General features: G+C 58.2%; 1 protein-coding gene across 8 annotated transcripts in view; it reads right to left on the bottom strand.

The window, feature by feature from the left end:
* ARHGEF10L (Rho guanine nucleotide exchange factor 10 like) overlaps positions 1-24,750 on the bottom strand; it is a 145,051-nt gene that overhangs the window by 54,553 nt on the left and 65,748 nt on the right. For 5 of the 8 annotated variants that reach the window (XM_057549406.1, XM_057549427.1, XM_057549422.1 and 2 more), the window contains 12 exons: positions 24,366-24,482; positions 21,364-21,472; positions 18,740-18,846; positions 16,388-16,465; positions 15,216-15,395; positions 14,120-14,236; positions 12,688-12,780; positions 11,767-11,940; positions 7,163-7,308; positions 4,681-4,862; positions 1,158-1,273; positions 513-640 (listed from right to left, as the gene is read on the bottom strand). In XM_057549406.1, coding sequence (XP_057405389.1) covers positions 513-640; positions 1,158-1,273; positions 4,681-4,862; positions 7,163-7,308; positions 11,767-11,940; positions 12,688-12,780; positions 14,120-14,236; positions 15,216-15,395; positions 16,388-16,465; positions 18,740-18,846; positions 21,364-21,472; positions 24,366-24,482 — 1,547 coding nt within the window. Of the gene's footprint in view, positions 1-512; positions 641-1,157; positions 1,274-4,680; positions 4,863-7,162; positions 7,309-11,766; positions 11,941-12,687; positions 12,781-14,119; positions 14,237-15,215; positions 15,396-16,387; positions 16,466-18,739; positions 18,847-19,624; positions 19,925-21,363; positions 21,473-24,365; positions 24,483-24,750 lie in introns of those variants that run through there. The other 3 variants (XM_057549433.1, XM_057549438.1, XM_007175016.3) reach the window with 2 other exon arrangements.

Here is a 24,750-nt window from a genome sequence, read left to right as displayed (position 1 = left end):
CCGCCCAGCCGAGAAGTCAAAACCTGGGCTCTGAGCCCCTCACTGCGCCAGCCTCGGCTTCGGAGTCAGAATCCTCAGAACCCAGCTCTGCCACCTACTTCTGAGCCTCGCCTTCCCCATCTGTAGAGTGGGGATCAGACAGATCGCTTTCCCCATCTCTGCGTCAATTCCACAAACATCAGCTGCGGGTCGACTGAGCATGAGCTCTTGTGGGAGCATTTGGGGGGAGGCTGGGTCCATGAGAGGAGACCCAGGGCCTGGTCCCAGGGGACTGCACAGTCTACCAACCGACGGCAGGGTGTCCGAGTAGCCTAACAGAGGACAGCCTCACCCCAGGTGCAAACAGGTCGTTCATTCATTCATTCATTCATTCATCTGACCACGAGCACCTGCTCTGTGTCAAATGCTTTGCCAGGCACGGCCCACGATGCGTGTACGCCCACGCCCACCCCTGCAGTGCTGGCAAGCAGGCTGGTCCCGACGCCCCTCTCCAAGGCCCCTCTTCCTCTCACTTGTCGGGTTTCCCGGGAAGCAGGAGCCTGAGGCGGCACTTGTTGGCCGAGTGGATCTCCTCCTCCTTCACCCGCATAAGCCTCTGCAGGGCCAGGCACCAGTCTTGAGCCACGGTCATGTTCAGGTTCTAGGGTCAAGGAGGCCAAGGAGGTCACCATACAGCCCTCTGGCTCCCCGAAAGCCACCCCAGATCCCACAGCAGTCGGGGCCCCAAGGGGAGAGGAGCCGGGGGTCAGTGCGGGAGCTCAACCTGGGCGGCTCACTCGGCCACAAGCGGTGGGGGGATGCCGACTCCCCGGGCTCCAGGCCTTGGTTCAGACCTCCCCCCACCGCAAGGCACCCCTCCTCTGAGAGGGACACACCCTCCCAGCCAGCTTCCTCTCCAGCCTGGGACGAGGCTCGGGAAGGAGCTGCAGGACAGACCAGACACTGAGCAGAGAACGAAAAAAAAAAAAAAAAAATGCCCATAGCCGGGCTCTGCTCAACTCGAACCAGAGCTTCAACCCGAACCGGAGGCCGCCAGATAGTGACAGGATCTTCAGCCAGTACTGCTGCTAGTGGGAGCCCAGAGGCCAGGGCACATCGGGCGACCGGGCGGGAGAGGAGCCCACCCACGCGTTCCTGCTGAGGCCGGTGCTGGGTACCTGGTAGGTGCCGTGCAGCGTGCTGACAAGGAGGGTGATCTGCTCCACCACAGCCAGGTCCTTCTGCAGGTCCTGCAGCTCCTGGAAGAGGCGCGGGGGCCCGAGGTACACCTTATCTGGGCAGAGAGAGACCCTACTCAGCCTCAAGGGTGGGGAAGGCACCACCAAGGGCCCAAGCAGGTACTCACTGCACAAAAGAAGAGCTGTCGCCCTGGAGATATGGCACTAGAGATACAGAAGGAAATGTTACCAGCCTCTTGTCTACTAGGGGGACAAATCCAATCACGGGTAAAGTCTAGCGCCTAGGATCTGGGCCACTCTCAGTCTATACAAAGCGTCACAGGAGACCAGAAGACTGAGAACCAACTGTGCTCATGAGAGGCGAGGAGACTTCACAGGCCCAGGAGAGCGGTGGGCACTGCCAAAAAAGGAAAACCGCAGGTGCAAAGGCACTGTGGTATAAGGAAGCCCAGGAAGAGTAAGTTGTTCAAAGATGTACTAAGAACCTACTATATGGCAGGTTCTAGTCTACATGTTGGAGAGACAGCTGCAAATGAGACAGACAGGGTCCCTGTTCTTGTGGAGCTTATGACCTGGTCAGAGTCAGGGAGGAGTCAATTAACGACTGCAGATGGTGGGAGGTACTGGGGAGAAAGATATCGGGGTGATAGGACAGAGATGGGATGGGGGCTGAGGGTGCCCAGATCTCTGGTGATGATACAAATGCAGTGTCAGGGGCGTGGAAGGAGGGCAGCAAGAGACAGAGCAGAAGGGCCCAGCAGGACTGGATGGGGAGGTCCCTGAATGCCAGGCTAGGGAATTTGGGCTGTGTTCTCTACGCCATGGTTACCCAAGCTGAGATCTTACAGAATCCCAGGGAGAGGCGGAGGCATTTAATTTGGATTTTCATCGAGATGATTATCTAAAAATCAGATGCACATCCTCAGTCACCTGGATACAATGACTTTAAAGCCACATCCTGCTGCACGGTATCAGGGCTTCTGTGGACTTTGGTACCACGTGATGGTCACCAGGCAATGAACACAGAGCAAGGTGAGCGTGGGCGGTAAGAGATACGCTCACACCAAACGAAGGGCAAAGAAGGGCTCTGCAGCGCCCCAAACGGGGTGAGCTGGTGGGAAATGGAGATCACCGTGAGGCACTTTGAGGTACAAGTGCAGAGAACTGAAAAGAACCTGCCCCATAAGAGGACCACATCTATGCTGAGAGCAATTTGGTGCCAGCAAAACAACATCATCCATCACATTAAATTAATGCGGTTAATTTGAATTTTATTGTTTTGTAGCATCATTTTTATTCCATTTGTGATTCTGTTTTGGTTTTATGCTTGTTCAAGGGATATAAGCATAAGGAGTTTATTACACCTAGTCTTATACTTGCACATATTTGAATAACAATATAATAAAAAATCATTCAAGGCCAACTGGGGTTCAGCAAGGATTTCTTTTTTCCTCTGTGAAGGGGGTCTGGCAGCCTAGTACTCTACTTTGAGAAATGTGGCCACAGATAAAACAGTGGCTGATAAAAAGAAATGAAATGGAGATATTTGTAATGAGGTGGATGGAGTTAGAGTCTGTCATACAGAGTGAAGTAAGTCAGAAAGAGAAAAACAAATACAGTATGCTAACACATATATATGGAATCTAAGGAAAAAAAAAAAAAAAGGTCATGAAGAACCTAGTGGCAAGATGGGAATAAAGACACAGACCTACTAAAGAATGGACTTGAGGATATGGGGAGGGGGAGGGGTGAGATGTGACAGGGTGAGAGAGTGTCACGGACATATATACACTACCAAATGTAAAATAGATAGCTAGTGGGAAGCAGCTGCATAGCACAGGGAGATCAGCTCAGTGCTTTGTGACCGCCTCGGGGGGGTGGGATGGGGAGGGTGGGAGGGAGGGAGATGCGGGAGGGAGGAGATATGGGAACGTGTGTATATGTGTAGCTGATTCACTTTGTTATAAAGCAGAAACTAACACACCATTGTGAAGCAATTATACTTCAATACAGATGTTTAAAAAAAAAAAAAAAAAAAAAAAAAACAGTGGCTGAAGGAGAACTCCCAGAGCAAGAGCCCGAATGGTGGGGGGAGAGTGGAGTGGAGCCAGGGCTGAAGGCACCTCTGAGGGGGGCAGATGGGCCAGGAGCCCCTCCCAGGGGGCTTCTGTGAACAGAGAGCCAGGAACACAAGACGGCCTCTCATGCCTCCCAGGCCTGGGGAGGGGGACACAGCAGCTGAAGTGAGCGCAGCCTTCCGAGGACAAGAGTGTGTGCTGAGTCCCTCCCTCAGAGCCACCTCCCAGGTCAGGGATGGACAGAGCGGGCCAGTGGGGAGGGGTGACAGCCAAGTGCCTTCCTGCTGGCCATGCAGTTACGTCCTTTGTTCATTCAACAAATGTCTACTAACACCCACCACACACCAGGTTCCGGAGGGCTAGTCACACCAAGGGGAAAGACGAGATGGCAACCAGACCATCACCATAAAGGGGAAAACACACCCGGGCCTTGAGAGCACAGGACAGGGACCTGGCGAGTCCAAAGGAATCAGGAAGGGCTTCTCTGAGGAAGTGTCACCTGAGCTAAGGTGAGTAGGGGCAGATAGACAAAAACAGGATGGCAGGAGAACACTCTGGAAAAGGGCAGAGGCCGGGAGAAGGCCCTGGGGCAGGAGGGGACTCAACCCCCCAGAAACGGAGAGGTCAGGGCAGCGAAGCCCAGGGAGTGAAGGGGCGGGGTGGGCTGAGGTGGGGCGGCAGGTGGGCCCCCAGGACAGGCGTGTGGGCCTGGGCGAGAACCTGGGACTTCACCCTGAGAGCAATGGGAAGCCACCGGCGGATTTCAGGTGGTGGGTGACACACAGCTCTGATGTGCATTTTGAAGAGTTGGCCTGGGGAGGGTGGAGGACGGGACAGGACAGCAAGGGGCAAAGGGGAGGGAAGGGCAGCACCAGGAAGTTCCTGCCGCAGCACCGCGGAGATGGAGAGATCGGGGCGCACGGGGGAGCCTGCCACCCCGAGCTCTCCTTGTCCTTGTTGCCCAACAGTCTGAGGGGACAGTCAGCATGGGGGAAAGATAGTCAGCATCCAGGCAGAGCCAGGCAGCCCTGAGCCTGGGCCCTGAGGGCTTCAGGCACAGGGTGAGTGTCACCGGGGCCCCTCACTGTATAGACGGGCGAACTGAGGTCCCACATGGAGGCAAGCAATGGCCAGGCAGGCACTGGAGGTCACCCTTTCTGATCCAAGGTCACTGCGTGTGCATGCATGCGTGTGCACGTGTGTGCATATGTGTGTGTGCATGCTCGCCAGGGTGTACAGGACTGGGGTGGGCAGGGGCTGTAAGTGTGACTGCGTGAAGCATGCATTTGCACACTCAGGTAGGGATGTGGGTGTGTGTTTGTACAGTCATGTACAGCAGGAAAAGCCTCTGGGCCAAGTGCCCGTGGGCCTGGGGGCCGAGCCCGGGCAGGTGCTCCCAGGGCAGTGTCGGGGCAGGTACTCACTCTGGGCCTGGCCCACAGCCGAGGCCTTCTTGGCGCCGGCGTGCTGGATGAGTACGTTGTCCTTGTCATAGGAGCTGCCCTCCTGGCCCACCTCCACCACCTGCACCTGGGGCAGCGCCGTGTTCCACTTCACCACGTACCTGGGCCCCAGGGGCACCAGGCTGCTGATCTCCAGCTGGCCCCTGCCAGGAAGAGAGGACACGGCCGTGGAGAGCCCGCAGCACCCAGTCCCAGGGCCAGCCAGAGCCGCTCCTCAGCAGGTCAGCTCAGCCAGGCACCTCACAGCCCAAGCACAAGCCCTCAGGCCAAAACCAAGCCAGGCGGAGCAGGGAACGGAGGAGGGGGCAGAAGCATCAGGGCGTCCAGGCCCCAGCCCCAGATCCAGAATCACACGCCCACCCCAAGCCTTGGCACCCCTACCTGTGGTTGGCAGGCCTGAGGAAAAAGACAAGAAGGGTCGTTATTGTTATGGAGTGGTTTCTGCAGCCACTGAGACACCCCTGGGGGTCGGCCACTGGGCTGGGCCAGGTGTGGGCAGAGGGGACCACACGGAGGGCCTTCTCCCTGGACTGGGCACAGGCCTTCCATCACCTATTCCCACAGTGGCCCCGCTAGGAAGCCTGTGTTATTCCAGAAAAGGAGACTGATGCTCAGACAGGTCACGTGACTCACGCCAAGTCACCCAAGATGACCCCCCAAAAGTGGACCACTAACACCCTCATCACACTTTCACACCATGCTAGGCTCCAAGCAACAGGAGGGCAGAGAGGGTGGAGGTCAGATCCCTGGCACCCGCACGGAGCCCAGGATATAAACGGGACTTAAAAATTATAGTGCTTGGGGGCTTCCCTGGTGGCGCAGAGGTTGAGAATCTGCCTGCTAATGCAGGGGACACGGGTTCAAGCCCTGGTCCGGGAAGATCCCACATGCCGCGGAGCAACTAGGCCCGTGAGCCACAATTACTGAGCCTATGCTCCGCAACAAGAGAGGCCGCGATAGTGAGAGGCCCGCGCACTGCAATGAAGAGTGACTCCCACTTGCCGCAGCTAGAGGAAGCCCTCGCACAGAAACGAAGAACCAACACAGCCCAAAAAATAAATAAATAAATAAAAAATATAGTGCTTGAATGAGGGAGTGAGTGAATGAATGAATGAATGAATGAGTCAGCCATCAGCACCGCTGCACTGATCTGGGACAGAGGCTTCCTTGCCCAAGGCCCCTACCAGGGCCAGATCCTGCCCAGACCTGTGAACTGGCACCAAGTATGAGTTCAATAAACATTTGATGGATTAACAGACCGAAGGATGAGTGGGTGGAGGCTGAGTGGGCGAGTCCCGAGATGGCCCTGCTTGCGCCCTGCCTTCCAGGACACGTGATCCACAGCCACGGATAATCCCCAAATCTGCTCCGTGGCCACGCACAGGAAGGCACAGCCGACTCTGGGTGCAGAATCTAAATCAGGCTCCTCGGGCGCCCCCCGCCCCACACGTGCTCCAGCCAGGCGGTGGGAGAGCCAGGCTGGGGTTAACGCCAACTACGGGTGACTGTTTTCCCTCGTGGGTCTGGGCTGTTGCTGCCATCCTGCTGTTTCCGTGGTTCTTGAAACTGCTGCCAAATATTGAGAACCGAGATTCTCCTCCACTCGAGTGGATACGAGCATGGCTGGAAAGGTCCCAGCTGGTCTTCATTTGGTAAAGGGTCACAATTCCTGATGCCCACAGGACCAAGCAGTGGATGCGAGTGACCCGGGCCAGGTGGGAGCCCCAGTAAAGAGTTCACGCAACCCAGCTGCAGGCCCGTGTGGCCCCAGGCAGTGTGGGCCCAGAACGTGAGATCTTCACATTTCTAAGAGAAGCCAGATGTCTCCATCTTTGTGTGAATTCCCCGTAGGAGCCAAACATAAGATTCCCAGAGGCCTAGTGCAATCCACGGGCCATGAGTGTGGAGGCTCTGGTCTAAAGAATCACCCTCTACCCACTGCAGGGCTCCAACTCCAATCCTGACTCCAGGGAGCAGCCTGGCAGCCTGGCACTGGGCATTTCTACAACCTCTGACCCAGAACCGGGAAACCAGGCTCCTGCAGGGAGCTGGGGGAAAGGCAAAGACTCATGTTGAGAAACACTCAGATCTGGCCGGAGGAAAATCTATTTGACTTAAAGCAGCAGGGATTTGGGATCTGGGCTGGGAACAGGGAAGAATCTCTTGAATTTCAAAGTGGTCAAGACTCAGCAGACTGTTCAGTTCCGACGGCAGAGTTCCAGAACAGTCCACCCTATGCAACAGACAGCTGTTTACCCTCAGTGACCTCTGCAGGTGCTTCCTAGCTCTGGGGACCAGGGACAGAGCAGGCACAAAGGGATAGAAGAGGAAGTCAGGACGTTGGAGGCCTCCGATGAGCTCATGTGGGACCCCAGCTATGACGGACTGGGTGGGACACGACAGGAGGGGTCCCCAGGGAGGGGCAACAGCCAGGCCTGCTTACTTGAAGTTGATGTTGGCGCAGACCAGCATGTCGTTGAGCAGGAAGACCCTGCGCTCCTTGGACTTGATCAGCTGCCCGCGGTCACCGTACACGGTCTCCGTCAGCGTCTCACACAGGAGCAGCTGACGCTGGCCTGAGGTCAAAAGCTGGGGGGGAGGGGACAGAGCAAGGTCAACACCAACATCGTACACAGGCTGCTCCACAGACATCACTGTGCCAAAGACCCAGGATTCTCCCTCCACGTACAAAGGGGACCACAGCTGGGAGAGGTAGAGGATGAGGCAGGGCCACGCCCTCCATCCCCAGGGGACGAGAGGCACTGACCACCCACCGGCCCCAGCAGCCAGCACCCCTGCTCAGGCGAGCCAGCCACTGCCAGCCTGTACCTATGTCGCTGCCAGCGGCACAGCTCCAGAGCCACAGACCCGTGCTCTGACCTTGGTTCCCGGAGCGCCCGCTGTGAAGCCCTCTGGCAGGTGCCATGTCCCCTCTCCACACCTCAGCTTTCTCAGCTGTCAAGTGGGCGATACCTCTACTGCTCACATCACCAAGGCAACGTGGGACCGGACCTGGCTACATGATCCGCAGAGCCCAGCAGAGGAGGAAAATGCGGTGCTCGCTCAGAATTATTAAGAATTTCAAGATGGCGATGGCAGAGCCTTAAGCCAAACGTGGGACCCTTCTGAGTGCCCGCCCTGCGTGACGGCACAGGCCACACACCCAAGGAGCCGGCCCTGCGACGGGACGCCCCGCAGATCGCGGCCACTGTCCCCACTGCTGCCACTGTGCGTGTGGCCTCAAGCAGGGAGACTCCTGGCCTGAAAGTAGTTCCCATTCCTCACCCTGACCTACTGAACAGCCTCAGCTACTGGCCTCGTGGAAGGCCTCGTGCTGGGGCTGGGACAGATCTGCTGGTTGACAAGGCAACACTCTGACAAGGCTGAAGGCCTTCAAGCCTCCAGCATCCGAACAGGCGTTTGCCCATCTCGGGCTGGATTCCAAGAATGCTGCCAGCGCCGGACCACCATCAGACCCGGAGACCCGCTGGGAAAACACCTCTTTACTAAGGATTTTGAGGAGGAAAAGGAGTATTCGGCAAAATTCCTTCCCAAAGCCCATGATTCTGATAACAACGGCTAGCGCCCCCTCCTCCCCATCGTCACAAGGGAAAAGGCGGATCATCCCAAAACCTCTCGTGGAGAGAACGCCCTTCTGTTCTGTGAAGAACGGTGTCTCTCCAGGCGACACGAAAGCCCGACTGACACCACGTGCCACTAAATAGTCCACCTCTCATTTAATCGCCTCGAGAACGCTGAGGCCACCCCATTCCTGGACAAGGAGACGGAGATTCCAGAGGTAAAGTGACTTGCTGAGACCCAGTGCCGGTTGAGCGGCAGGACGGAACCAGGCCACACACGCTGTTCCCAGCACCGGGCAGCCAGCCACACGCCCTCTGGCTCCTGACTCGGGGTAAGGTGAGTCAGGGAAAGCCCGCTGCTCCTAACACACACAAAAAGTCTCAGGGTGCCCCAGGGATACCCCCATGACTGCTCAGACTGGGCTCCCCCAGCCCACAGCTTCCACCAGCAAGCTGACTGCCAGCTCGTGTAGACACAGCTGGGACCCGAAGACAGCAGGCCCCTCAGAAGACGGCCAAGGGTGCCGTGACCCTTTTCCTCAGGGGAGAGGAAAGTCCCCTGGCTTCCGACAACCATCCTCCTGCCACTTAAGCAGATCAAAAAAAAGAAAGACAAAAGAAAACTCGGATATTGCACAAACAGCCCCCTGCAGTCAGGTCCTGAGCAGGCACATTTTGAAACAGCCGACACGGTTCCACTTCGGGCACACCCAGTTTCATTTCCACTTCTCTCTGGGTGATGGGTGGCAAGAGGGAAATCACTGCACTGGCCTCAGAACTGGCCGAGACTGCCCCAGGGGGTCCCTGGCAGGGGAAGGCGTGGTGTGCGGCCACCATCACTCTCTCCACGACACCATCCCTCTCTCCACGACACCATCCCACTCGCATCCGACACACCCACTTGACAGGTGGGGAAACTGAGGCTTGAGGCTGTCAGTTCCTCGCCCAACACCCAACAGGTCCCCCTGACCTCCAGCCAGTGACCACTGCTCCTCACAGCCCGGGTCCCCCCCAGGAGCCAGAGCAGAAGGGAACAGAGAGCTCTTCCCAGAGCAAGTGCTAAGGAGGAGGGTTTCCTTCTCCCGAGTGATCTCACAAGTGTGTGAGCCAAAGCGAGAGAAACTCTCTTGGTTACAGGAAAGGAGCTAAAGACAGAAGAAGACACTTCCCAAGTACAAAGACCATCAAACACTAGCACGGTGGCCATGGCTGGGCTAAGGTCTTTTTCCCGAGAGACATTTCAAAATAGAAGGCTTGGGACTTCCCTGGTGGTCCAGTGGCTAAGAATCCGCGCTCCCAACACAGGGGGCCCGGGTTCGATCCCTGGTCGGGGAGCTGGATCCCACATGCCGCAACTAAGAGTCTGCATGCCGCAACTAAAGATCCCGCATGCCGCAACTAAGACCCGGCACAGCCAAATAAATAAATAATTTTTTTTTTTTTTAAATAGAAGGCTTGTGTGGGACTGGCTGGGGAAGTCCTGCCTGGAGGCGGGGAGGGGGGATGACCCCCACGCCTCAGGCCCACCCTGAGCAATCCTGGATGGGGATACACCCCGGGGAGGGAGCTCCATCCCCTGCCTCATCTTTTCTTCCCAGCTCTATACTCCTGGAACAGGCAAAGCAAACCCAGGTGCCTGCAGGGCCAGAAGTAACCTCAGTGGGAAGACCTGGATGTGGACTGAGGGGGCAGGGGCAGCCGCTACCCAGGTGACCGGTGCCACATAGGAAGGTGGGCCAGAGTGGCAGCTCTTCCAACCCTTGAGAAGATACATGAGTCTAAATGTTGTGGGACATTTCTCCATTTCTAAATGTTGGCAATTAATTCCATTTTCCTAAAAAGACTGTGTGGGCCTAAATACACACGTGCAGCCTGAATTTGGCCTGAGGTGGGACAGTCTTAAGATGCAGGACCCTGAAGCTTAGAATTGCAAGGGACCCTGCAAGTTAACTTGTCCGGGCCTTGTTTTGCAGGCCTGTGGTGAAAATCAAACACGACAACGCAGGTTAGAGAGTATCATATACTGTAAAGTGCGGGGCCACGTGGGAAGCGCTGTGGTGCTCCTGGTGACACTCCCCAAACATTAGAAAGTTCCACCTCGTGTGGCTGAAATCTCATCGGCCTTAGTCACTGGCCTTAGTTCTGCTTTTGGGGGCCACAGAGCCAGGAGGCCCCCAGGTTTCCCCCAGAATACCTGAACACCTCCCTGTGACCCCACAGGATGTCCCTTCCCCAAAGAACAACGCTTGCCTTCGCCAAGTGCCCTGGGGTGGGGGTCACCTCACCCCGAACCATCGGAGCCAACCCCACACTCTGGTGGGTGAAAGAAGGCGGGGTCCGGGACCTCCCAGATGTGGGTGCAGCTGCAAGCGGCTCATGTCACAAGCCGCTAGGGAAACAGAGGACTAAAGTTCACCAACAGGGACCCCCCTGGTGGCGCAGTGGTTAAGAATCCACCTGCCAATGCAGGGGACACGGGTTCGAGCCCTGCTCTGGGAAGATCCCACATGCCGCGGAGCAACTAAGCCCGTGCGCCACAACTACTGAGCCTGAGCTCTAGAGCCCACGAGCCACAACTACTGAACCCACGTGCCACAACTACTGAAGCCCGCGTGCCTAGAGCCCGTGCTCCGCAACAAGAGAAGTCACCGCAATGAGAAGTCCGCGAGCCGCAATGAAGAGTAGCCCCCGTTCGCCACAACTAGAGAAAGCCCGCGCACAGCAACGAAGACCCAACGCAGCCAAATAAATAAACAAATAAAATTTTAAAAATAAAAAATAAAAAAATAAAGGTCACCAACAGGTGACTCTGGGAGGTGACTAATTTTTTTGTACCAACTTTGTTTTAAAAACAGAGTTCCCTAATAGACTCATTTGAAAGTTTTCCAAGATTTTTTTTTTTTTTTTGCTAGAATGTTCCTAAGTTGCAATCCCAAAACATGGCATGGATTTTTCTTTTTGCTTCTTAAAAAATAACACTAATAATGACAACTGCCATCTTGTATTAAGGGCTCTGGGTCTGCCAGTTTGCCAACTCTCTCATTTGCCTCGCAGAAGCCCTGAGGGTCAGGCGCCATCGAGCTCTTCTCATTTCAGAGGAAGCAACTGAGGTTCAGAGAGGTTGGGTGATTCCCCTGAGGCCACACAGTAAGCACCAGTGGCAAAATCTGGATTCAAACCCAGACTCTGACTCCACAGCCCACTAGTTTAAGCACAATACTAGGCTATCGTTTCTGGCATCTTTGCTGGCAATTACACTGCTGAATAAAATCAGCTTTTATCCTAAAATCACATGAGTAGTAACGAATGTGGAGGTCTAGTCAAGATTAATCCTTAAGGTAAGGTCTGCGGGCTCAGAGAGAAGCGAGGAATTGCCTCCCTCAGAGAACACTGCCACCTGGTGGGTGCCACAGGGCAGGAGGCAGAGCGACAGGCGACGCCGGCTGCAGGGCAGGTACGCACACACCTTGTTGAGGCTGCTGCGGTCACTGACGCTCTTGGTCAGCTGCTGGATCTCGGCCACCTGGTCAGCCAGCCGCTTCTGCTCGTTGAGCTTCTCGGCCAGCGTCTCCAGCTCCGTGAGCGCCAGCTGCAGCGAAAGCCTGTCCGGGTGGCCCCTGGGGGTGTTCTTCAGCATGTCCTGCCGGGGCCCAGAGGGAGCCATGACTGAGACCCCCACCCCATCAGACCCTCCCCTGGCTGGGGTCACAGCCTCCGCCTCCGCACTCAGGCCTGAGAAGGGCCCGGCTTGTAGCCAGGACAGGCGGGGCCTGACATAGAGCAAGGCCTCAAGAAACAGCTAGTGAATGAAAAACTAAAATAAAATAGCTGTGTGGACCAACCCCTGATTCACTGATCAACTGTACACTGAAATGAGACCCACTCCTGCTGCTGGTCGCTCTGAGGACAGAGAGGAAACCCTGCTGGGGCCCTTGGGCTGGCAGCCAGCCTTCCCCCCAGGGGGACTCACCCCCTGACTGAGGACCCCCGGCAACCAGGGGAGGTGCCTCAAGCTCTCGGAGCCCAGCGTGGAGGCTAACGTTCCCTCGGGAAGCCTGAAGTGCCAAGATCAGAGCATCCACGGGGCATCTCCTCACTGCCAGGGGCCCCACAGGCGCTCGGATTCCACGTGCCTTCCCACAACCTGGGCTAATGTCATCACCGGTCACCAGGTTCCCACCAGGGGAGGGGAAAGTAAGCTCGACGGGCTCCACCCTAGGAGTGGGGAAAGAGGGGGCAGGGGGGCCGAGGCCCTGCCCACCGTGCACAGATGCATGGGTTGTGGGTGACGGATGAGAAGCCAGGCCTTCTGCCCCAACCCCATGAGGCTCGCACCATCCCACGCAGCACCCAGCAGGTTGGTGGCCGCCGGAATCCCCCGTGGTACCTGAAGCAGGAGGATGAACTGTGGGAACCTCTGGATGGGCTTCACCATCAGCCCGTAGAGCGTGACGCGGTCGGGGCTACACACCTGCCGCCGCTGTTGGAGATGAGGGGGAATAAGTCACTGAGCCTCCGCAGCAAGGGCCCAGCACCCGGGGTACAGATGCGGCCCATCCCGGGCTCCCCTCCCCGGGCCCAGGACCCTGCTCGGCCTTGGGCCCAAGAAAAGCCCAGGAGGTCCCTGGTTCCACAGTCAGGGGTCCCTGCCACCACGGGGCTCCCCTGTACAGCCCCTCACCCTGGAAAGCCTAGAGCATCACGTTAAAGTCTCTGGACTAAAAGCATAAGTAGGCCATTTCAGCAATTTATCCAAGAAGTCAGGCTACTGAAAGTAGGCGAGACAACCATTCCCGCCACCTAAGCTAAAGCGGACAGGCCTGGGCCGGGGTGAGGCTCGGGCACGGGGGCGGTTCTTACTGTCCTGTCTCTTGCTTCTGTTTCCACCTCTCCATCCACACACCTGTCACCTTGACCCGGGCCCTCAGCCCCTGCGACCCAGGCTGCCGCCACAGCTTCCCCACCGGCCTCTGCCTCCGTCTGCCTCCACCCAAAACTTCAGTGGCCCCCGCTGCCTGAAATACGACATCCTAGCCCCTGGGTCAGGAGGTCCAGATCCGCCCAGACTGAACTCCGCTGCTCTGGGCCTCTCTCCCGGGCACCCAGTGCTCCCAGGATCCAAGCAGACTTGCCTCTGACCTTTGCCCCATCACCCTTGCACCTGGAACACCCTCTCCTCCATCTCCCCCTGTTTCAACCCCACTGACCCCCCAGGACCCATGTCAGATGGCACCCCATTGAGAAAGCCCCCTGACCCTCTGGGATCCAGGCTGTAGGCTCCTCGGCTGAGGCCGGGGGGTGGGGGTGGGGGGGGCCCTAGCCCACCTGCGCCCTCTGCTGGGTGGCACGCTTCCTGCGGCGGGGTCTCTCTGACTCACCTAACCGTGCGCCTAGGAAATGGGGATGGGGGACCTAGTCCCACGGCTACTTGAGGCCTATACTCCTTTAAACTCTATTCTCCCACGTGATCCCCAAAGCACCGCTTTAAGAAAAGGGATCATCCCGGCCACAACCCAAGCCACACCAAGCCCAGCCACCATCAGCAGATGTCACAGGCTTACCCTTCCACATGTCAAAACTCCAGAATCCCAAGTGGCTTACAGAAACTTTAACTCCTTTTCACCCTCCCCTTGGGGGAGTGGGGAAAGGAGAGGCAAATTTTCTTCCCGTGTGACTGGGGATGCCCCAAAGGAAAGAAGAGAGGTGTCTGGGCCAAAGAAATGATGCTGCAGCGATCCCTCCCTCCTGAGAAACCTCCACCCCCACCCCCAACGGCCGGGGCTCCATTGAGAGGGGCCCCGGACCACCCTCGGGCCCACCTTGAGGAACTCGAGGAAGGCGGGCTTGGTGAGACAGGCCTTCTTGATGATGGACATGGCATTGGTAAAGTTGTTCACGTAGTCGCTGTACACGTCTAGCACCACGGACTTGGAGAACTGAAACAGGCGTGGGCGCGGCCCGGGAGGGTCACATCCATGCGAGGGGGAGGGCGACCAGCACTCCCACCCTCACCGCCGGCCACAGTCCTCCTCTGCCTGGAGGGTCTCAGCTAGCCTTGAGGTGAGGAAACCTGTCACCCGGTGAGGGGAGGGGACAGGGCTCAGAGAGGCGAAGAGACACCAAGGTCACAGGGAGGAAGAGGTGGTGCTAAGGAGAGCCCGGGGAGGTCCCTCATCCCCCAGCACGGCAGCCTGGCCCACAGGCGAAGGGGGGCATGGCGGCCCTTTGCTACACCCCCCAACCCCCCACCCTCAAGGATGGTGCTCCTGACCTGAGCCCCATGGACACACCGACCAGGGTGCTGGGTTTTTTGTCTTTTAGCAGAACCCAATTGCCTAAAACATATCGAAGCAGGTTCCACCGACCTGACCATCTCTCACCCCGTGAATCTCTCTGGGGCCCACAGACTTCAGTGTCAAAAACCATGAGTCCAGCACACCCCCTTCTTCCACAGATGGGGACCTGAGCCCCGAGAGGGCCCTGGAGCTGCCCACATTTGCACAGCTGAGCTGGGACCAGGCCAGGTCTCCGGGAGCACGACCCAGTGGCCTGGCCCCGACACCCTGCAGCATCCTCTGGGGCCAAGGCCATGCTCTGTGTGAGCATTGCACAGTGGTCCCTCTGCGAGCACTCGGCAGGGGGGCCTTGAGATCGGCCAAGTCTCCTGGAGGTGCTGCCACCTGGGCGGAGCCAGAACAGTGAGCGGGCGCCACGCCGGCGGACATCTCCGAGGACACGCTGCAGGGTGTCACGCCCGCCCCCGCATAGGCCAGGCCGACTCAGGCCCTGCCACCCTCTGACCCCGCCGGCTTGGACGAGGCGACCAGGTGGAGGCAGGAGGCTGGCCCGGAGAACATCCAGATCAGGGCCATGGTTGGCACCTTGGCAGGCTGGGGAGAGTCTGGGGACACCTACCGAAGCCACGAAGAGGTCCCCAATCTTCTCGGTGGAGTCCCACTCGGCCACGCGGGAGGACAGGGCGATCTGGAACATGGAGTGGCAGTGCAGGATCTCCTTCACGCGGAAGAACACCACCTGGCACTTGCGGACGCTCAGCGCCTTGGGCTCCATCTCCATCAGGGGGTTGCGGTAATCCTGGCGGGGTGGGGCGGGCGGGGTGAGCGCCCCGAGGCCAGGCCACAGCCCCCGCCCCCACTGCCCTCATGGCCACCTGGACCGGGCCAAGCAGAACTCGGCAGACCTTCCTGCGGGGGGAGCACTCACCCCTCACTCTTCACCTGTCCTTCTGGAAGGATCTCCATGAACGTGACACTCCTGACCCTTTTGCCCATCCATAACCCACCCCCGTGACTTATGTGTTAAGCTGGGTTTTGGGGCAGACCCCTGCCTGCAAGGAGCTCCACGGAGGCAGTCCCCAGGGGCCGGCCCAGATCAGCTTTGCCCACAAGTGAGCCAGTCTGTCTAACGGAGCAGTGGCAGTGATGTCACAGCAAGACCCAGAGCCACACTCTCCAACCAGCTTTGTCAGAAACACGGGATATTTTTGTCTCCACCTGCCTGAGGTCTGGGCTCCTCCACTGTGGATCCAAACTCAGGAGGGGAAATGAGGTTGTCACTAGCATCCTCCCACCCCTACAATTCCCCTCCTTGTTGTCCTCACCGAGAGCCCACAACATCCCAGAAGGTTCACCTTTTCAGGAATGCAGACTACAGACCAGGCCAGCACACCTTAGTCATGCAAGCATCCACTTAGCAATTCCTGTGCATCCAGATCACAGGGGAGAGGGCGCACCCAGGGAGCTCCAAGATGACGGGGAGACACCAGCCCCTGCCCCGGGGGCTCCCAGAGTGGCGAGGAAGGCACAAGAGGCACCACATGCCCTCAAGTCCATAGGACAGAGCTCATTTTATTGAACCCCGACATGGTTTCAGAAAATGCAGTCATCCTGTGAACACCAAGGCATCTGGAATTCTTGGTGTCCCCCATTTGGAGGTCCTGCTGTTTCCATAAAAGCCCTGGCCTTTGGCTCCTTCCCCTTAAAAATGCCCACAGTCCCCAAACACTCCTTGGAAAATGTCCCTCCGGGGTCTCCCCTGCCCTCTCCCCAGAGCCCCCGGAGTCCTACCTGGAGTACCCGTTTCAGAGACTCCACATAGCTGCCTTCGCTCTGCACGATGGAGCCCAGGATGTGCCTCCGGACCACCTGCTCGGGCGGAAAGCACAGTCAGCACCTGTGCCAACCATGGCACAGAGCGAGCACCGGCTGTGTGCGGAGCCCCGGGTGATGGGAAGAGGAGTCATGACGCCCAGTGGAGCTGCCGGCCGTGGGACAGAGGGAACTCGCCTTTCCCAGAGCCGCTCCTGGACCACTGGGGCCTGGCAGGCCAGCATTCCCTTCCAGAGCCCCTGCCCACCCCAGACAAATGCCCGTGCTCCCCAGACTGCAGCATGGGGGCAGGGGACGCTGGGACTCGAGTCCCCTGCCTGGTCTCTGCTCCCACACATCCAGGGGTGGGGAACCATCACTCTCCTCCATGGGGACGGGCGGCCTCCTCCATCTTTGGACAACTCTAGCAGAAAATTCTTTCTTGGATGAAATTGAAATCTCAGCTCCCGACAGTTACAGATCCAATCCTTAACCAATCCCTCTCCCATCCCCACCAAGTGGGCTCTACTTCAAGCTAAACATCCCAGCCCCTTATCCTTCCCCTCTTGCCCTCCCTATCTCTCCTCAGCCCAAATTAGTGCATCTCTCAGGTGCAGACCGACCAGCACCCAGTCAAGAAGCCCTCACCTGGACACAGCAGCATGCGGGCTGGGAGGGGGGTTGGTGGGGGGACTTTGCTGCACACTGGAATCACGTGGCTCCCACTCCAGGCATTCTGAATGAATTGCTATGGGGTGCAACCTCGGTAACAGTGTTTTTTAAAGTTTCCCAGGTGATTCTATCGTGCAGCAAAGCTGGGACAGAGCTCATGAAAGGTATCGCACATGAGAGGTGTCCGAGGGGGGAGCCTATCCACCTTGGCCCAGAGCTGGGACGGTGACTGATCCCCACTGTGCCCCCAAAGCCATCCTGAGAACGTCGGTCCAGGCGCCCACCACCATCTCCCCTGCTCCCCTCTGCTTCCTCCCTCCTGCCCCTGGCACACCCTTTGCATCTCCTCCCACCACCCTGCCTGCGCCCAGGCCTGACCATGGCCCCCCAGGCCTGACCATGGCCCCCGGCGGTGTGACGAGCCAGGCCACTGTCCTTCAAGCTGCCCCACGGTGGGATGCCTTGTCAACGATCCCCAGTTTCCCAGGTGTTCCCAGAGCAGCGTTCTCAACCTCAGCACGCTGATGTTTGGGGCCGCACTGTAGGATGTGTAGCAGTGTCCCCGGCCCCTACCCACCAGATTCCAGTAGCACCCGCCCCGCCCCCCACAAGCTGTGATAACCAGAAGCATCACCAGACATTGCCAAATGTCCCCTGGGGGACAAAATAAACTCGGTTGAGAGCCACTGGCCTCGAGTAACTAACACTGCTGATCCAAGAAATGCAAAAGGCTCCCGAGGAGACAGACCCGGCCGACATCAAAAAGGGGAACCCCGGATTATGAGCTGGCAGCCCGGGGTCCTGGCTGGCTCTGGGCTCTGACGGCTCTGACAGTGACTCACTGCATAGGGGAGGGAGCAGGGGGGGGTCACCACCTCAGTGTTGCCAGGGGCCAGGCAGGAGAAAGAAGGAAGGAAGGAGGCGGATGGACTCCCAAGACTAGAGGTGTGGCCGTATCTCCGATTTTCGAAAGGGGCCCATCGTCAGGATTTCCTGCCAACTCCAAGCCGGCCAATCCCCTCATTGCATTTGCTGCCCCGACATGTCTTGCTCAGAGTCCTCACGACCAGAGGGAGGCAGGGGTCTCTCCCCCTGCCTCGTGGCTAAGAAAACCCCAGCGGGGAAAAACTCAAACCTGACTCTGCCGAGGAAGGTCCCAGAGCACAGCCACCCCGATCTCAATGTGACACTTCTGGAGAAGGAAGACATCGCCCGAAGAGCCCCGCTCCTGGGAAGCCTGCGGTGACTCTGGGGTCTGAACTGATGACAGGTGGGTGGACAGGCACCTCCAGGGTCCCCCCCTGAACTGGATTAGCTCGATGCTTCCCAGAAAGGGACTGCGGGCCCTTTGTTCAAACACATTCGTTTGACCCAGTTACACAGGAGCTGCTCTGGCTGCCGCAGGGCTGGGAAGCAAAAGCTCCACATGCAGCCCCACCGCCACCCAGGATGATGGCATGGAACCTGCAGGGTCCAATTTGGAAAGTCTGTGCAGCAGGTCGAGAAGAGACCCCAGGAGGTCCCCCACCCAGCTGGGGCTCTGTCAAGAGCCCCCTGATCATCACCTCCCCTTCCAGACCCAGACCTTCACGGTCCCAGGTAGCAGGCTGGGGTCCCCACCATCCCTCCCCCTGAAGACACCCCACTCCTCCCACAAACCTGCTGCGGGCTCAGGCCCTCTGGCATGGGGCCCAGCTCCGGGGCTGGGGGCTTGATGTCCGTAACGCTGACCTCCAGGAGACCCATGTCCTCCTCCTCCGAGTCACCTGGAAAGTGAGATGGGCTGGTGACACATGCAAGGCAAGGATGACACACCTGCTCAAACTCCAGGAGCTGGAAACCACCCTCCCCCCACAGACTGGGGTCCTGGGATGAGCAGCTCCTGGGGCCACAGAGGATTACAGCCTACTCACCGCCCTCCTGGCTATATTATGCTAGAACAGTCCACGCGGAAATAGAAGTGAAGGAGGGATGGAGCGAGGGAGTAGAAAGCAACACGCAGCAGGGGCTCGGCTCTCAGAATCCACTCTGCCAGGAGCCTCTGCCCCCGCTCAGACCCGCCCGCTTCTGGGCTGGCAAAGGCCAGGCCGCCCATGTCCCCATCACTACGCACTAAAAATAGTTTTCTTCTGGATGCCAAAAAGGGGGAAGAAAGTAAGCCCCGAGAAGAACAGGGCTGTTTGGCTCTGTGTTTTCATCTTTCAAAAAAAGAGACCCAACAGGGAAAAAGTCCAGCTGATGTCCAATAGGGGAACGCAGACATGAGTGGGGGCAGACCTCAGAGGACAGATCGCAACAGACAGAGGCCGGGGCGGAGAGAAAGAGCGGAGGTCAGGCAGAGTGCAGTAACCGGCCTTGCAGGGCTCCCGCCCCACGAGCGACAGGCACAGGCACAGGGAGACAGGACCCCGCTGCTTGGGGCCCTGAAACCCGGTGCCAGCAGCCGCAGGCAGCAGGAAGCGGGTGCTATGGGGAAGCTGGGAAGAAAGAAGTGGCGGTGGTTCCAGGGGGCCGAGGGAACAGGGACACGCAGACGGGCCTTACCTGAGCAGGAGACAGAAGAGGAGGAGGAGGAGGGACAGCGGATGACAGTATGGGGGTCGGGGTGGTGGAGGCCCTCCTGCCTGGCCCACATGGCACCCCGGGCATCACTCCGCACCCAGCCCAGCCGCTGGCCCCGCGGCTTCCTCTTCCCCCATGCACCACTGGGTAACATTCTTGGCTGGTGATTCGAGCCCTGCTGTGGCTATTAATAACGCCTCTGGTGGGAGGGTCGCTTTAGGAAAGGCTCTGGGCTAACGGGCGGGGGGAGGGGGGAGCCTGCTGGCCGCCCGGCTGGCCTGGGGATGGGGAGGGTGACCAGGAAGAGTTCCCAGCCAGCCAGCATGTCCAGCCTGTCCCTTCTCCAGGCCACTCCAAGTTCGGAATGGCTCCTCGACCCATCGTCCCCTCCCTCATTGCGGGGTAGGGCTCCCCCAAAAGTTTGGCGCTGAATCAAGTATATGCAGCGGTGGGGTTAAACCCGCTTCACAGATGAGGAACCTGGCAGTCCAAGAGGGGAAGAAGCGGGCAAGGTCACACAACCAGGAGGCCGTGGAACCAGGATCGGATCCACATCAGCAAGATGCTGTCGCAGCACCAAACACCTCCTTCTTGTGGCTGCCACCGGGAATAACACCTGCCACACAGGGGTCAGGAGCTGTGCTGGGCTCTTTCCATGTACTACTACTACTCGGTCATCCTCACCATAGGCCCCTGAGACAGATGCCAGATTAGCCCCATTGTACAGATGAGGAAACTGAGGCACAGAGAGGGTAAAATACATAGATTTCAAGAGGGTGCAGAAACTCAAAGTCCTCCCTGGCTTGAATGCCTGTGCTAACAGGGCCCTGATCTCTCACCCCTGCCCTCACTCCAGCCAGAGGAAGCCTCTTCTGTCCCCTCCACGCCTGTGTGTCCCCAGGCGAGACACTGAACCACTCTGTGCCTGTTTCCTCATCTCCAAATGGGAACAAGACAGTCCTCTGCCCCTGTCTGGTGTTTCTAAGGATTAAATGAGAAACTGTAAAGCTCTTAGGAGAGTGCCTGGCACACAACAGATACTCCATAAACGATGACCATCATGAAAATCACTTCTTGAACGTCTCATACCTTCCCACCTCCGGACCGTTGGACATGCTGGCTCCTCCGCCCGGAGCACCCACTCCCTGCCCCGCTCCCTGGCCTGATGGACCTGGGTCTCCTTCTCCTTCTGCTCTCAGCCCTTCCCTGACCTTTCATTCCCGCATTCCATGCTTACTTCCCCCACGCTCCCACCGTGGCACCCCACCGTGTGGCTGGTCATTTCCTGTTTGCATGCCTGTCTCCGTACTGTCCCAGGTGCTCCTGCAGGTAATACTGCGTAACTCATCTTGGTGTCCCTGCACCCAGCACGGGGCATGGCACTTAGTAGGTGTTCAATAAATGTTGGCTGGTGGAGAGACAGGTGCATGGATAAAGAAGGGAATGAACAGGCGCATTCAAAGATGAGGCCAGGTGAGCACGGGAAGCAAGAGGCCAAGGAGGCCACGACAGAGACCAAGGGCAGGGATGTTGAAGGGAGAGGCCCACATTTCCCAGAAGAGATGGGGTCCACTACCATAGGCCGGGAAACAAGCTGGCACATTTGGGGATCAGTCCCCAAACCCCACCGCCAGAGGAGCCCGGACACCCAGTGACCTCGCCCACCCACCCACCCCTGCCGAGCACCGAGCCCGCCCCTGGCCCGGCCCGCAGCGCCTCACCGAGGACATCCTTCCTGTGCAGAAAGGACACTTTGCGCATGACGGCGATCCTCGTCTTCTCCAGCCCGTCCTTGGTCCCGCTCTTGGCGGCCCTCATGAGCTGGGTCATCTGAGCAAAGGCAGGGGGGCTCATCAGAGAAGCGGAAGGAGGCCTTGCGACATCTGCCACCAAGGGCCACAGGCCCTATCCAGGCCTCCCGGCCGGGGCTACAAACATGAGGACCCCGGAGCCCACTGCCTCCCAGGGAGGTGGCAGCAGAGGCCAAGAAAGACAGCAGGGCAGTGCCACCCCGAGACCTCCTGGGAAGGGGTGGAAGGGCATTCATGCCCTGGGGGACCTCCCGGGGGGAACCCTCTTTACTAACCCAATTTTTTCCCCTTGGGTGTCAAATTAAGGACATGATGTGACACTGGGGACAAGGCTCAAGGCCTGGAGTCCTAGGCCTGGTTCAGATCCCAGCCCTACCGCTCCCCAGCCACGTGACCCTGGACAAGACCCTTAACCTCACTGAGCCTCAGTTTCCGCCCTGAGACCCGCCAGAGCCTGCGAGGACTAAACAGGGTCTGGGAAAGCACGCTGAACAGTAAAATGAGCTGCACAGATGCCCAAGCTTACTTTAGGAACAACTATAAAAGGAGGGGAGCACCCCCATCCCATCAGTGGAACCCCGGCCCCCCAAATAGCCGGGTTTCTTACTGAGCCTCTGCCCAGGAACGAGGGGGAGGCTGGTGCCGCCACGGAGCCGGGCGCGGCTTCCCTCAGGCGGGGAGGACCCGTGGGCACGGGCGCAGCAAGCGAAGCAGACACGGGGCGCAGGCAGAGGCAGGCCCAGGATGGGAAAGCGGCACCCTGGGCCTGCAAACAGAGCTGCCGTCCCCTGACTCACTGCTTTGTCCCCTCAGCCCCCGGCCCAGTCCTGGAAGCTTCCCTGACGCACAGCCAGTGCTAGAAGTTTCCACGTGGTTGGAAATGTTCCCTGTCTGCGCTGTCCAACACAGCAATGGCCAGCCACACGTCGCCACTGGGCACTTGAGAGCTGGCGGGTGCGACTGAGGAGCCCAAGTCCTGGTGATCTTTAATTTTAATTAACTTAAATGTAAAGAGCTGGGTGGCTATCATAATGGACGGTACAATTCTAGGAAACCCCCTCCTCCCTGAAGCTCTCTGCTAAAGGCGGGAAGCACTCATCTGGGGGTCCCTGGCCCCTGTTCTCACTGTCACCTTCCTCCAAACACCCGCCCTGGTCCCCGGCACAAGGGCCCTGGCACTTCTCAAGGGTCTGGGCCAGGAAGGCTTGCTGAACACCGAGTGGGCGCTGAGGCTGGGGGCAGGGTAGTAACTTTTCAGGAACAAGACGACTTTCTGGAAACAACCAACAGCCAGCAGGGGAAAGGGAAGTCCCGGGCCCCTCCCTGCCTCTAAATGGTAAGATTCTAGAGCAGCAGTGCTTGGCCTTTCGGAGAGGTGGGTTGGGGGGTGTCATAAACACCTGTGAGAATCTAATGAGAGGGACATTCGACCCCAGACCCCAGAAACCGTACGAAGATGCTCATCCTCCTCTGAGGGGGTCATGACCCCCAGCCTGGAAACCTCTGTCCTGGAGCCCAGTTCCTGTCTCAGCAGAAAGCCATCAGGGGGGCTGTCCTAGGAACCCCCAAAGTGGTCTTTAGGGGAACCATCAGAGACCCTTCCTGGGCCAAAAAAGAGCAACAGGTGAACACCTGGAAGGCATCCCTGGCTCAACCTGCCACCTCCACTGGCTCACAGCACTGAGGACAGAGCCTGATCTGGAGGTCGACTCAGGGGCCGGGCTGGGGAAAGCACCCTGGTCTCGACGCCACCCTCCACGTGCTCTCTGCTCCTCCCTGGGCCGCAGCTTCCTGAGAAGTTAAATCTGCCCCCACTTCCAGTCACAGGGCTCTCAGAGGGGGTCTGTATAAGGGCCTTGCAAACTGTAAAGGGTCTCTCCGCCTCCTCCAGAGAGGCCTCTGGTTCTGAGGAAATGGGCAGGGCTACAGGACAGAGGGCGGGCAGGCTCTGGCTTGCACAGACCCAGGCTTGAACCCCAGTTCTGCTGCTGACCTCTGGTGTGACCACCAGCCAGTTGCCTCACTTGCCGGCCTCACTAACGCTGAATGACAGCAGTAAGACAGCAGCCTCCCAGGGCGTCTCAGGGAGAAAACGGTCAGGCACACAAGTAGTAACGGTCACCATCCACTGAACTCTTAGCCTGTGCCCAGCACAGCCCTAAGCACCTGACGGTTCTGAGCTCACATCCACCCTGGGGGCTGGTACTGTTCATGCCGCCATTTCACAGGCAAGGAAACTGAAGCTCAGAGAGGTCAAGAGGCCTGCTCAGGATCACACAGCGAGGAGGTGGTGGGGCTGGCATTCAAATCCAGGCCTGCAGGCCTCCAAAGCCCACAGTACACAGTAGGTGCTCAATGAATGGAAGCCACTGCTGTCAATATCATCATCCTTACGCAGAAGTCGGAGTCCCATCTGAGAAAAAGGCACCGTGGTTTCTCCTACTGGCTTCCTTACCCTGGACCTCTCTGAACAGCTCCGAGGCGGAGGAACGTCCAATGTCACCAACAGTCATATTTTTCAAAGTGTAACCCAAACCCACCTGCCACAGTTACCAAATTCATAGATTCCTAGGCCTTGGCCCAGACCTGTAGAATCAGCCTCTCTGGGGGTGGAGCTCAGGAATCTGCATTTTCCAAAGCACCCAGGTGATTCTGAGGGCCCTAAAGTTTGAGAGCCCACACAGGAATTCTTATCGACGGCTAAGGTGTCAGTTGAGGGTGGGAAGAAAGAGAGGCGAGGACATGGACAGGAGCGAGCCAGCCTTTGGCATCAGCCCGCGCAGCCGACGAAAGATGCCACCAAGTTCCAGGGCTCGAGGCAGCTCCGGGACTCAGCCCCGCCCCTGCAGCCCCAGAAGCAGCAGGAAAGGCCCCGGGAGCCCCCAGGACTTGGAGGGACAGACAGACAATACCTTATAATCGTACTTGTGCTTCAGCTCCTGCATGTCTCTCCCCCCAACTCTTAAAGCCAAGATGTCTCTCTTAGTCCTGGTGCATCGCTCCTTTAGCCTAGTCAGGTCTGGAGAAAGCTGGAGCCCCCAAGCAGCCAGGCAGAAGGACAGCAGGTGAGAGGAGCAGGCAGGGAGGGCAGGAGACAAAACACCGGCAACAGAGTAAAAAGGAGACTCAGGTGAGGTGGTGGATAGACAACTCGGGGCAGGTGGGATTGGGCACCTGGGGACCACCAGGCTCCTGCCTGGAATGAGCTCCAGCAGCATCCAACCCCAACATGCCAAGCAGTTGGGGGCTGGGTCTCTGGAGCTGTGGGGGACGAGAGGTGGGAGGGGAACAGCCCAG

This window comes from Balaenoptera acutorostrata, chromosome 1 (genome assembly GCF_949987535.1).
Source record: "Balaenoptera acutorostrata chromosome 1, mBalAcu1.1, whole genome shotgun sequence".
Taxonomy (NCBI): domain Eukaryota; kingdom Metazoa; phylum Chordata; class Mammalia; order Artiodactyla; family Balaenopteridae; genus Balaenoptera; species Balaenoptera acutorostrata.
This window is presented reverse-complemented; position numbering and strand designations above follow the sequence as displayed.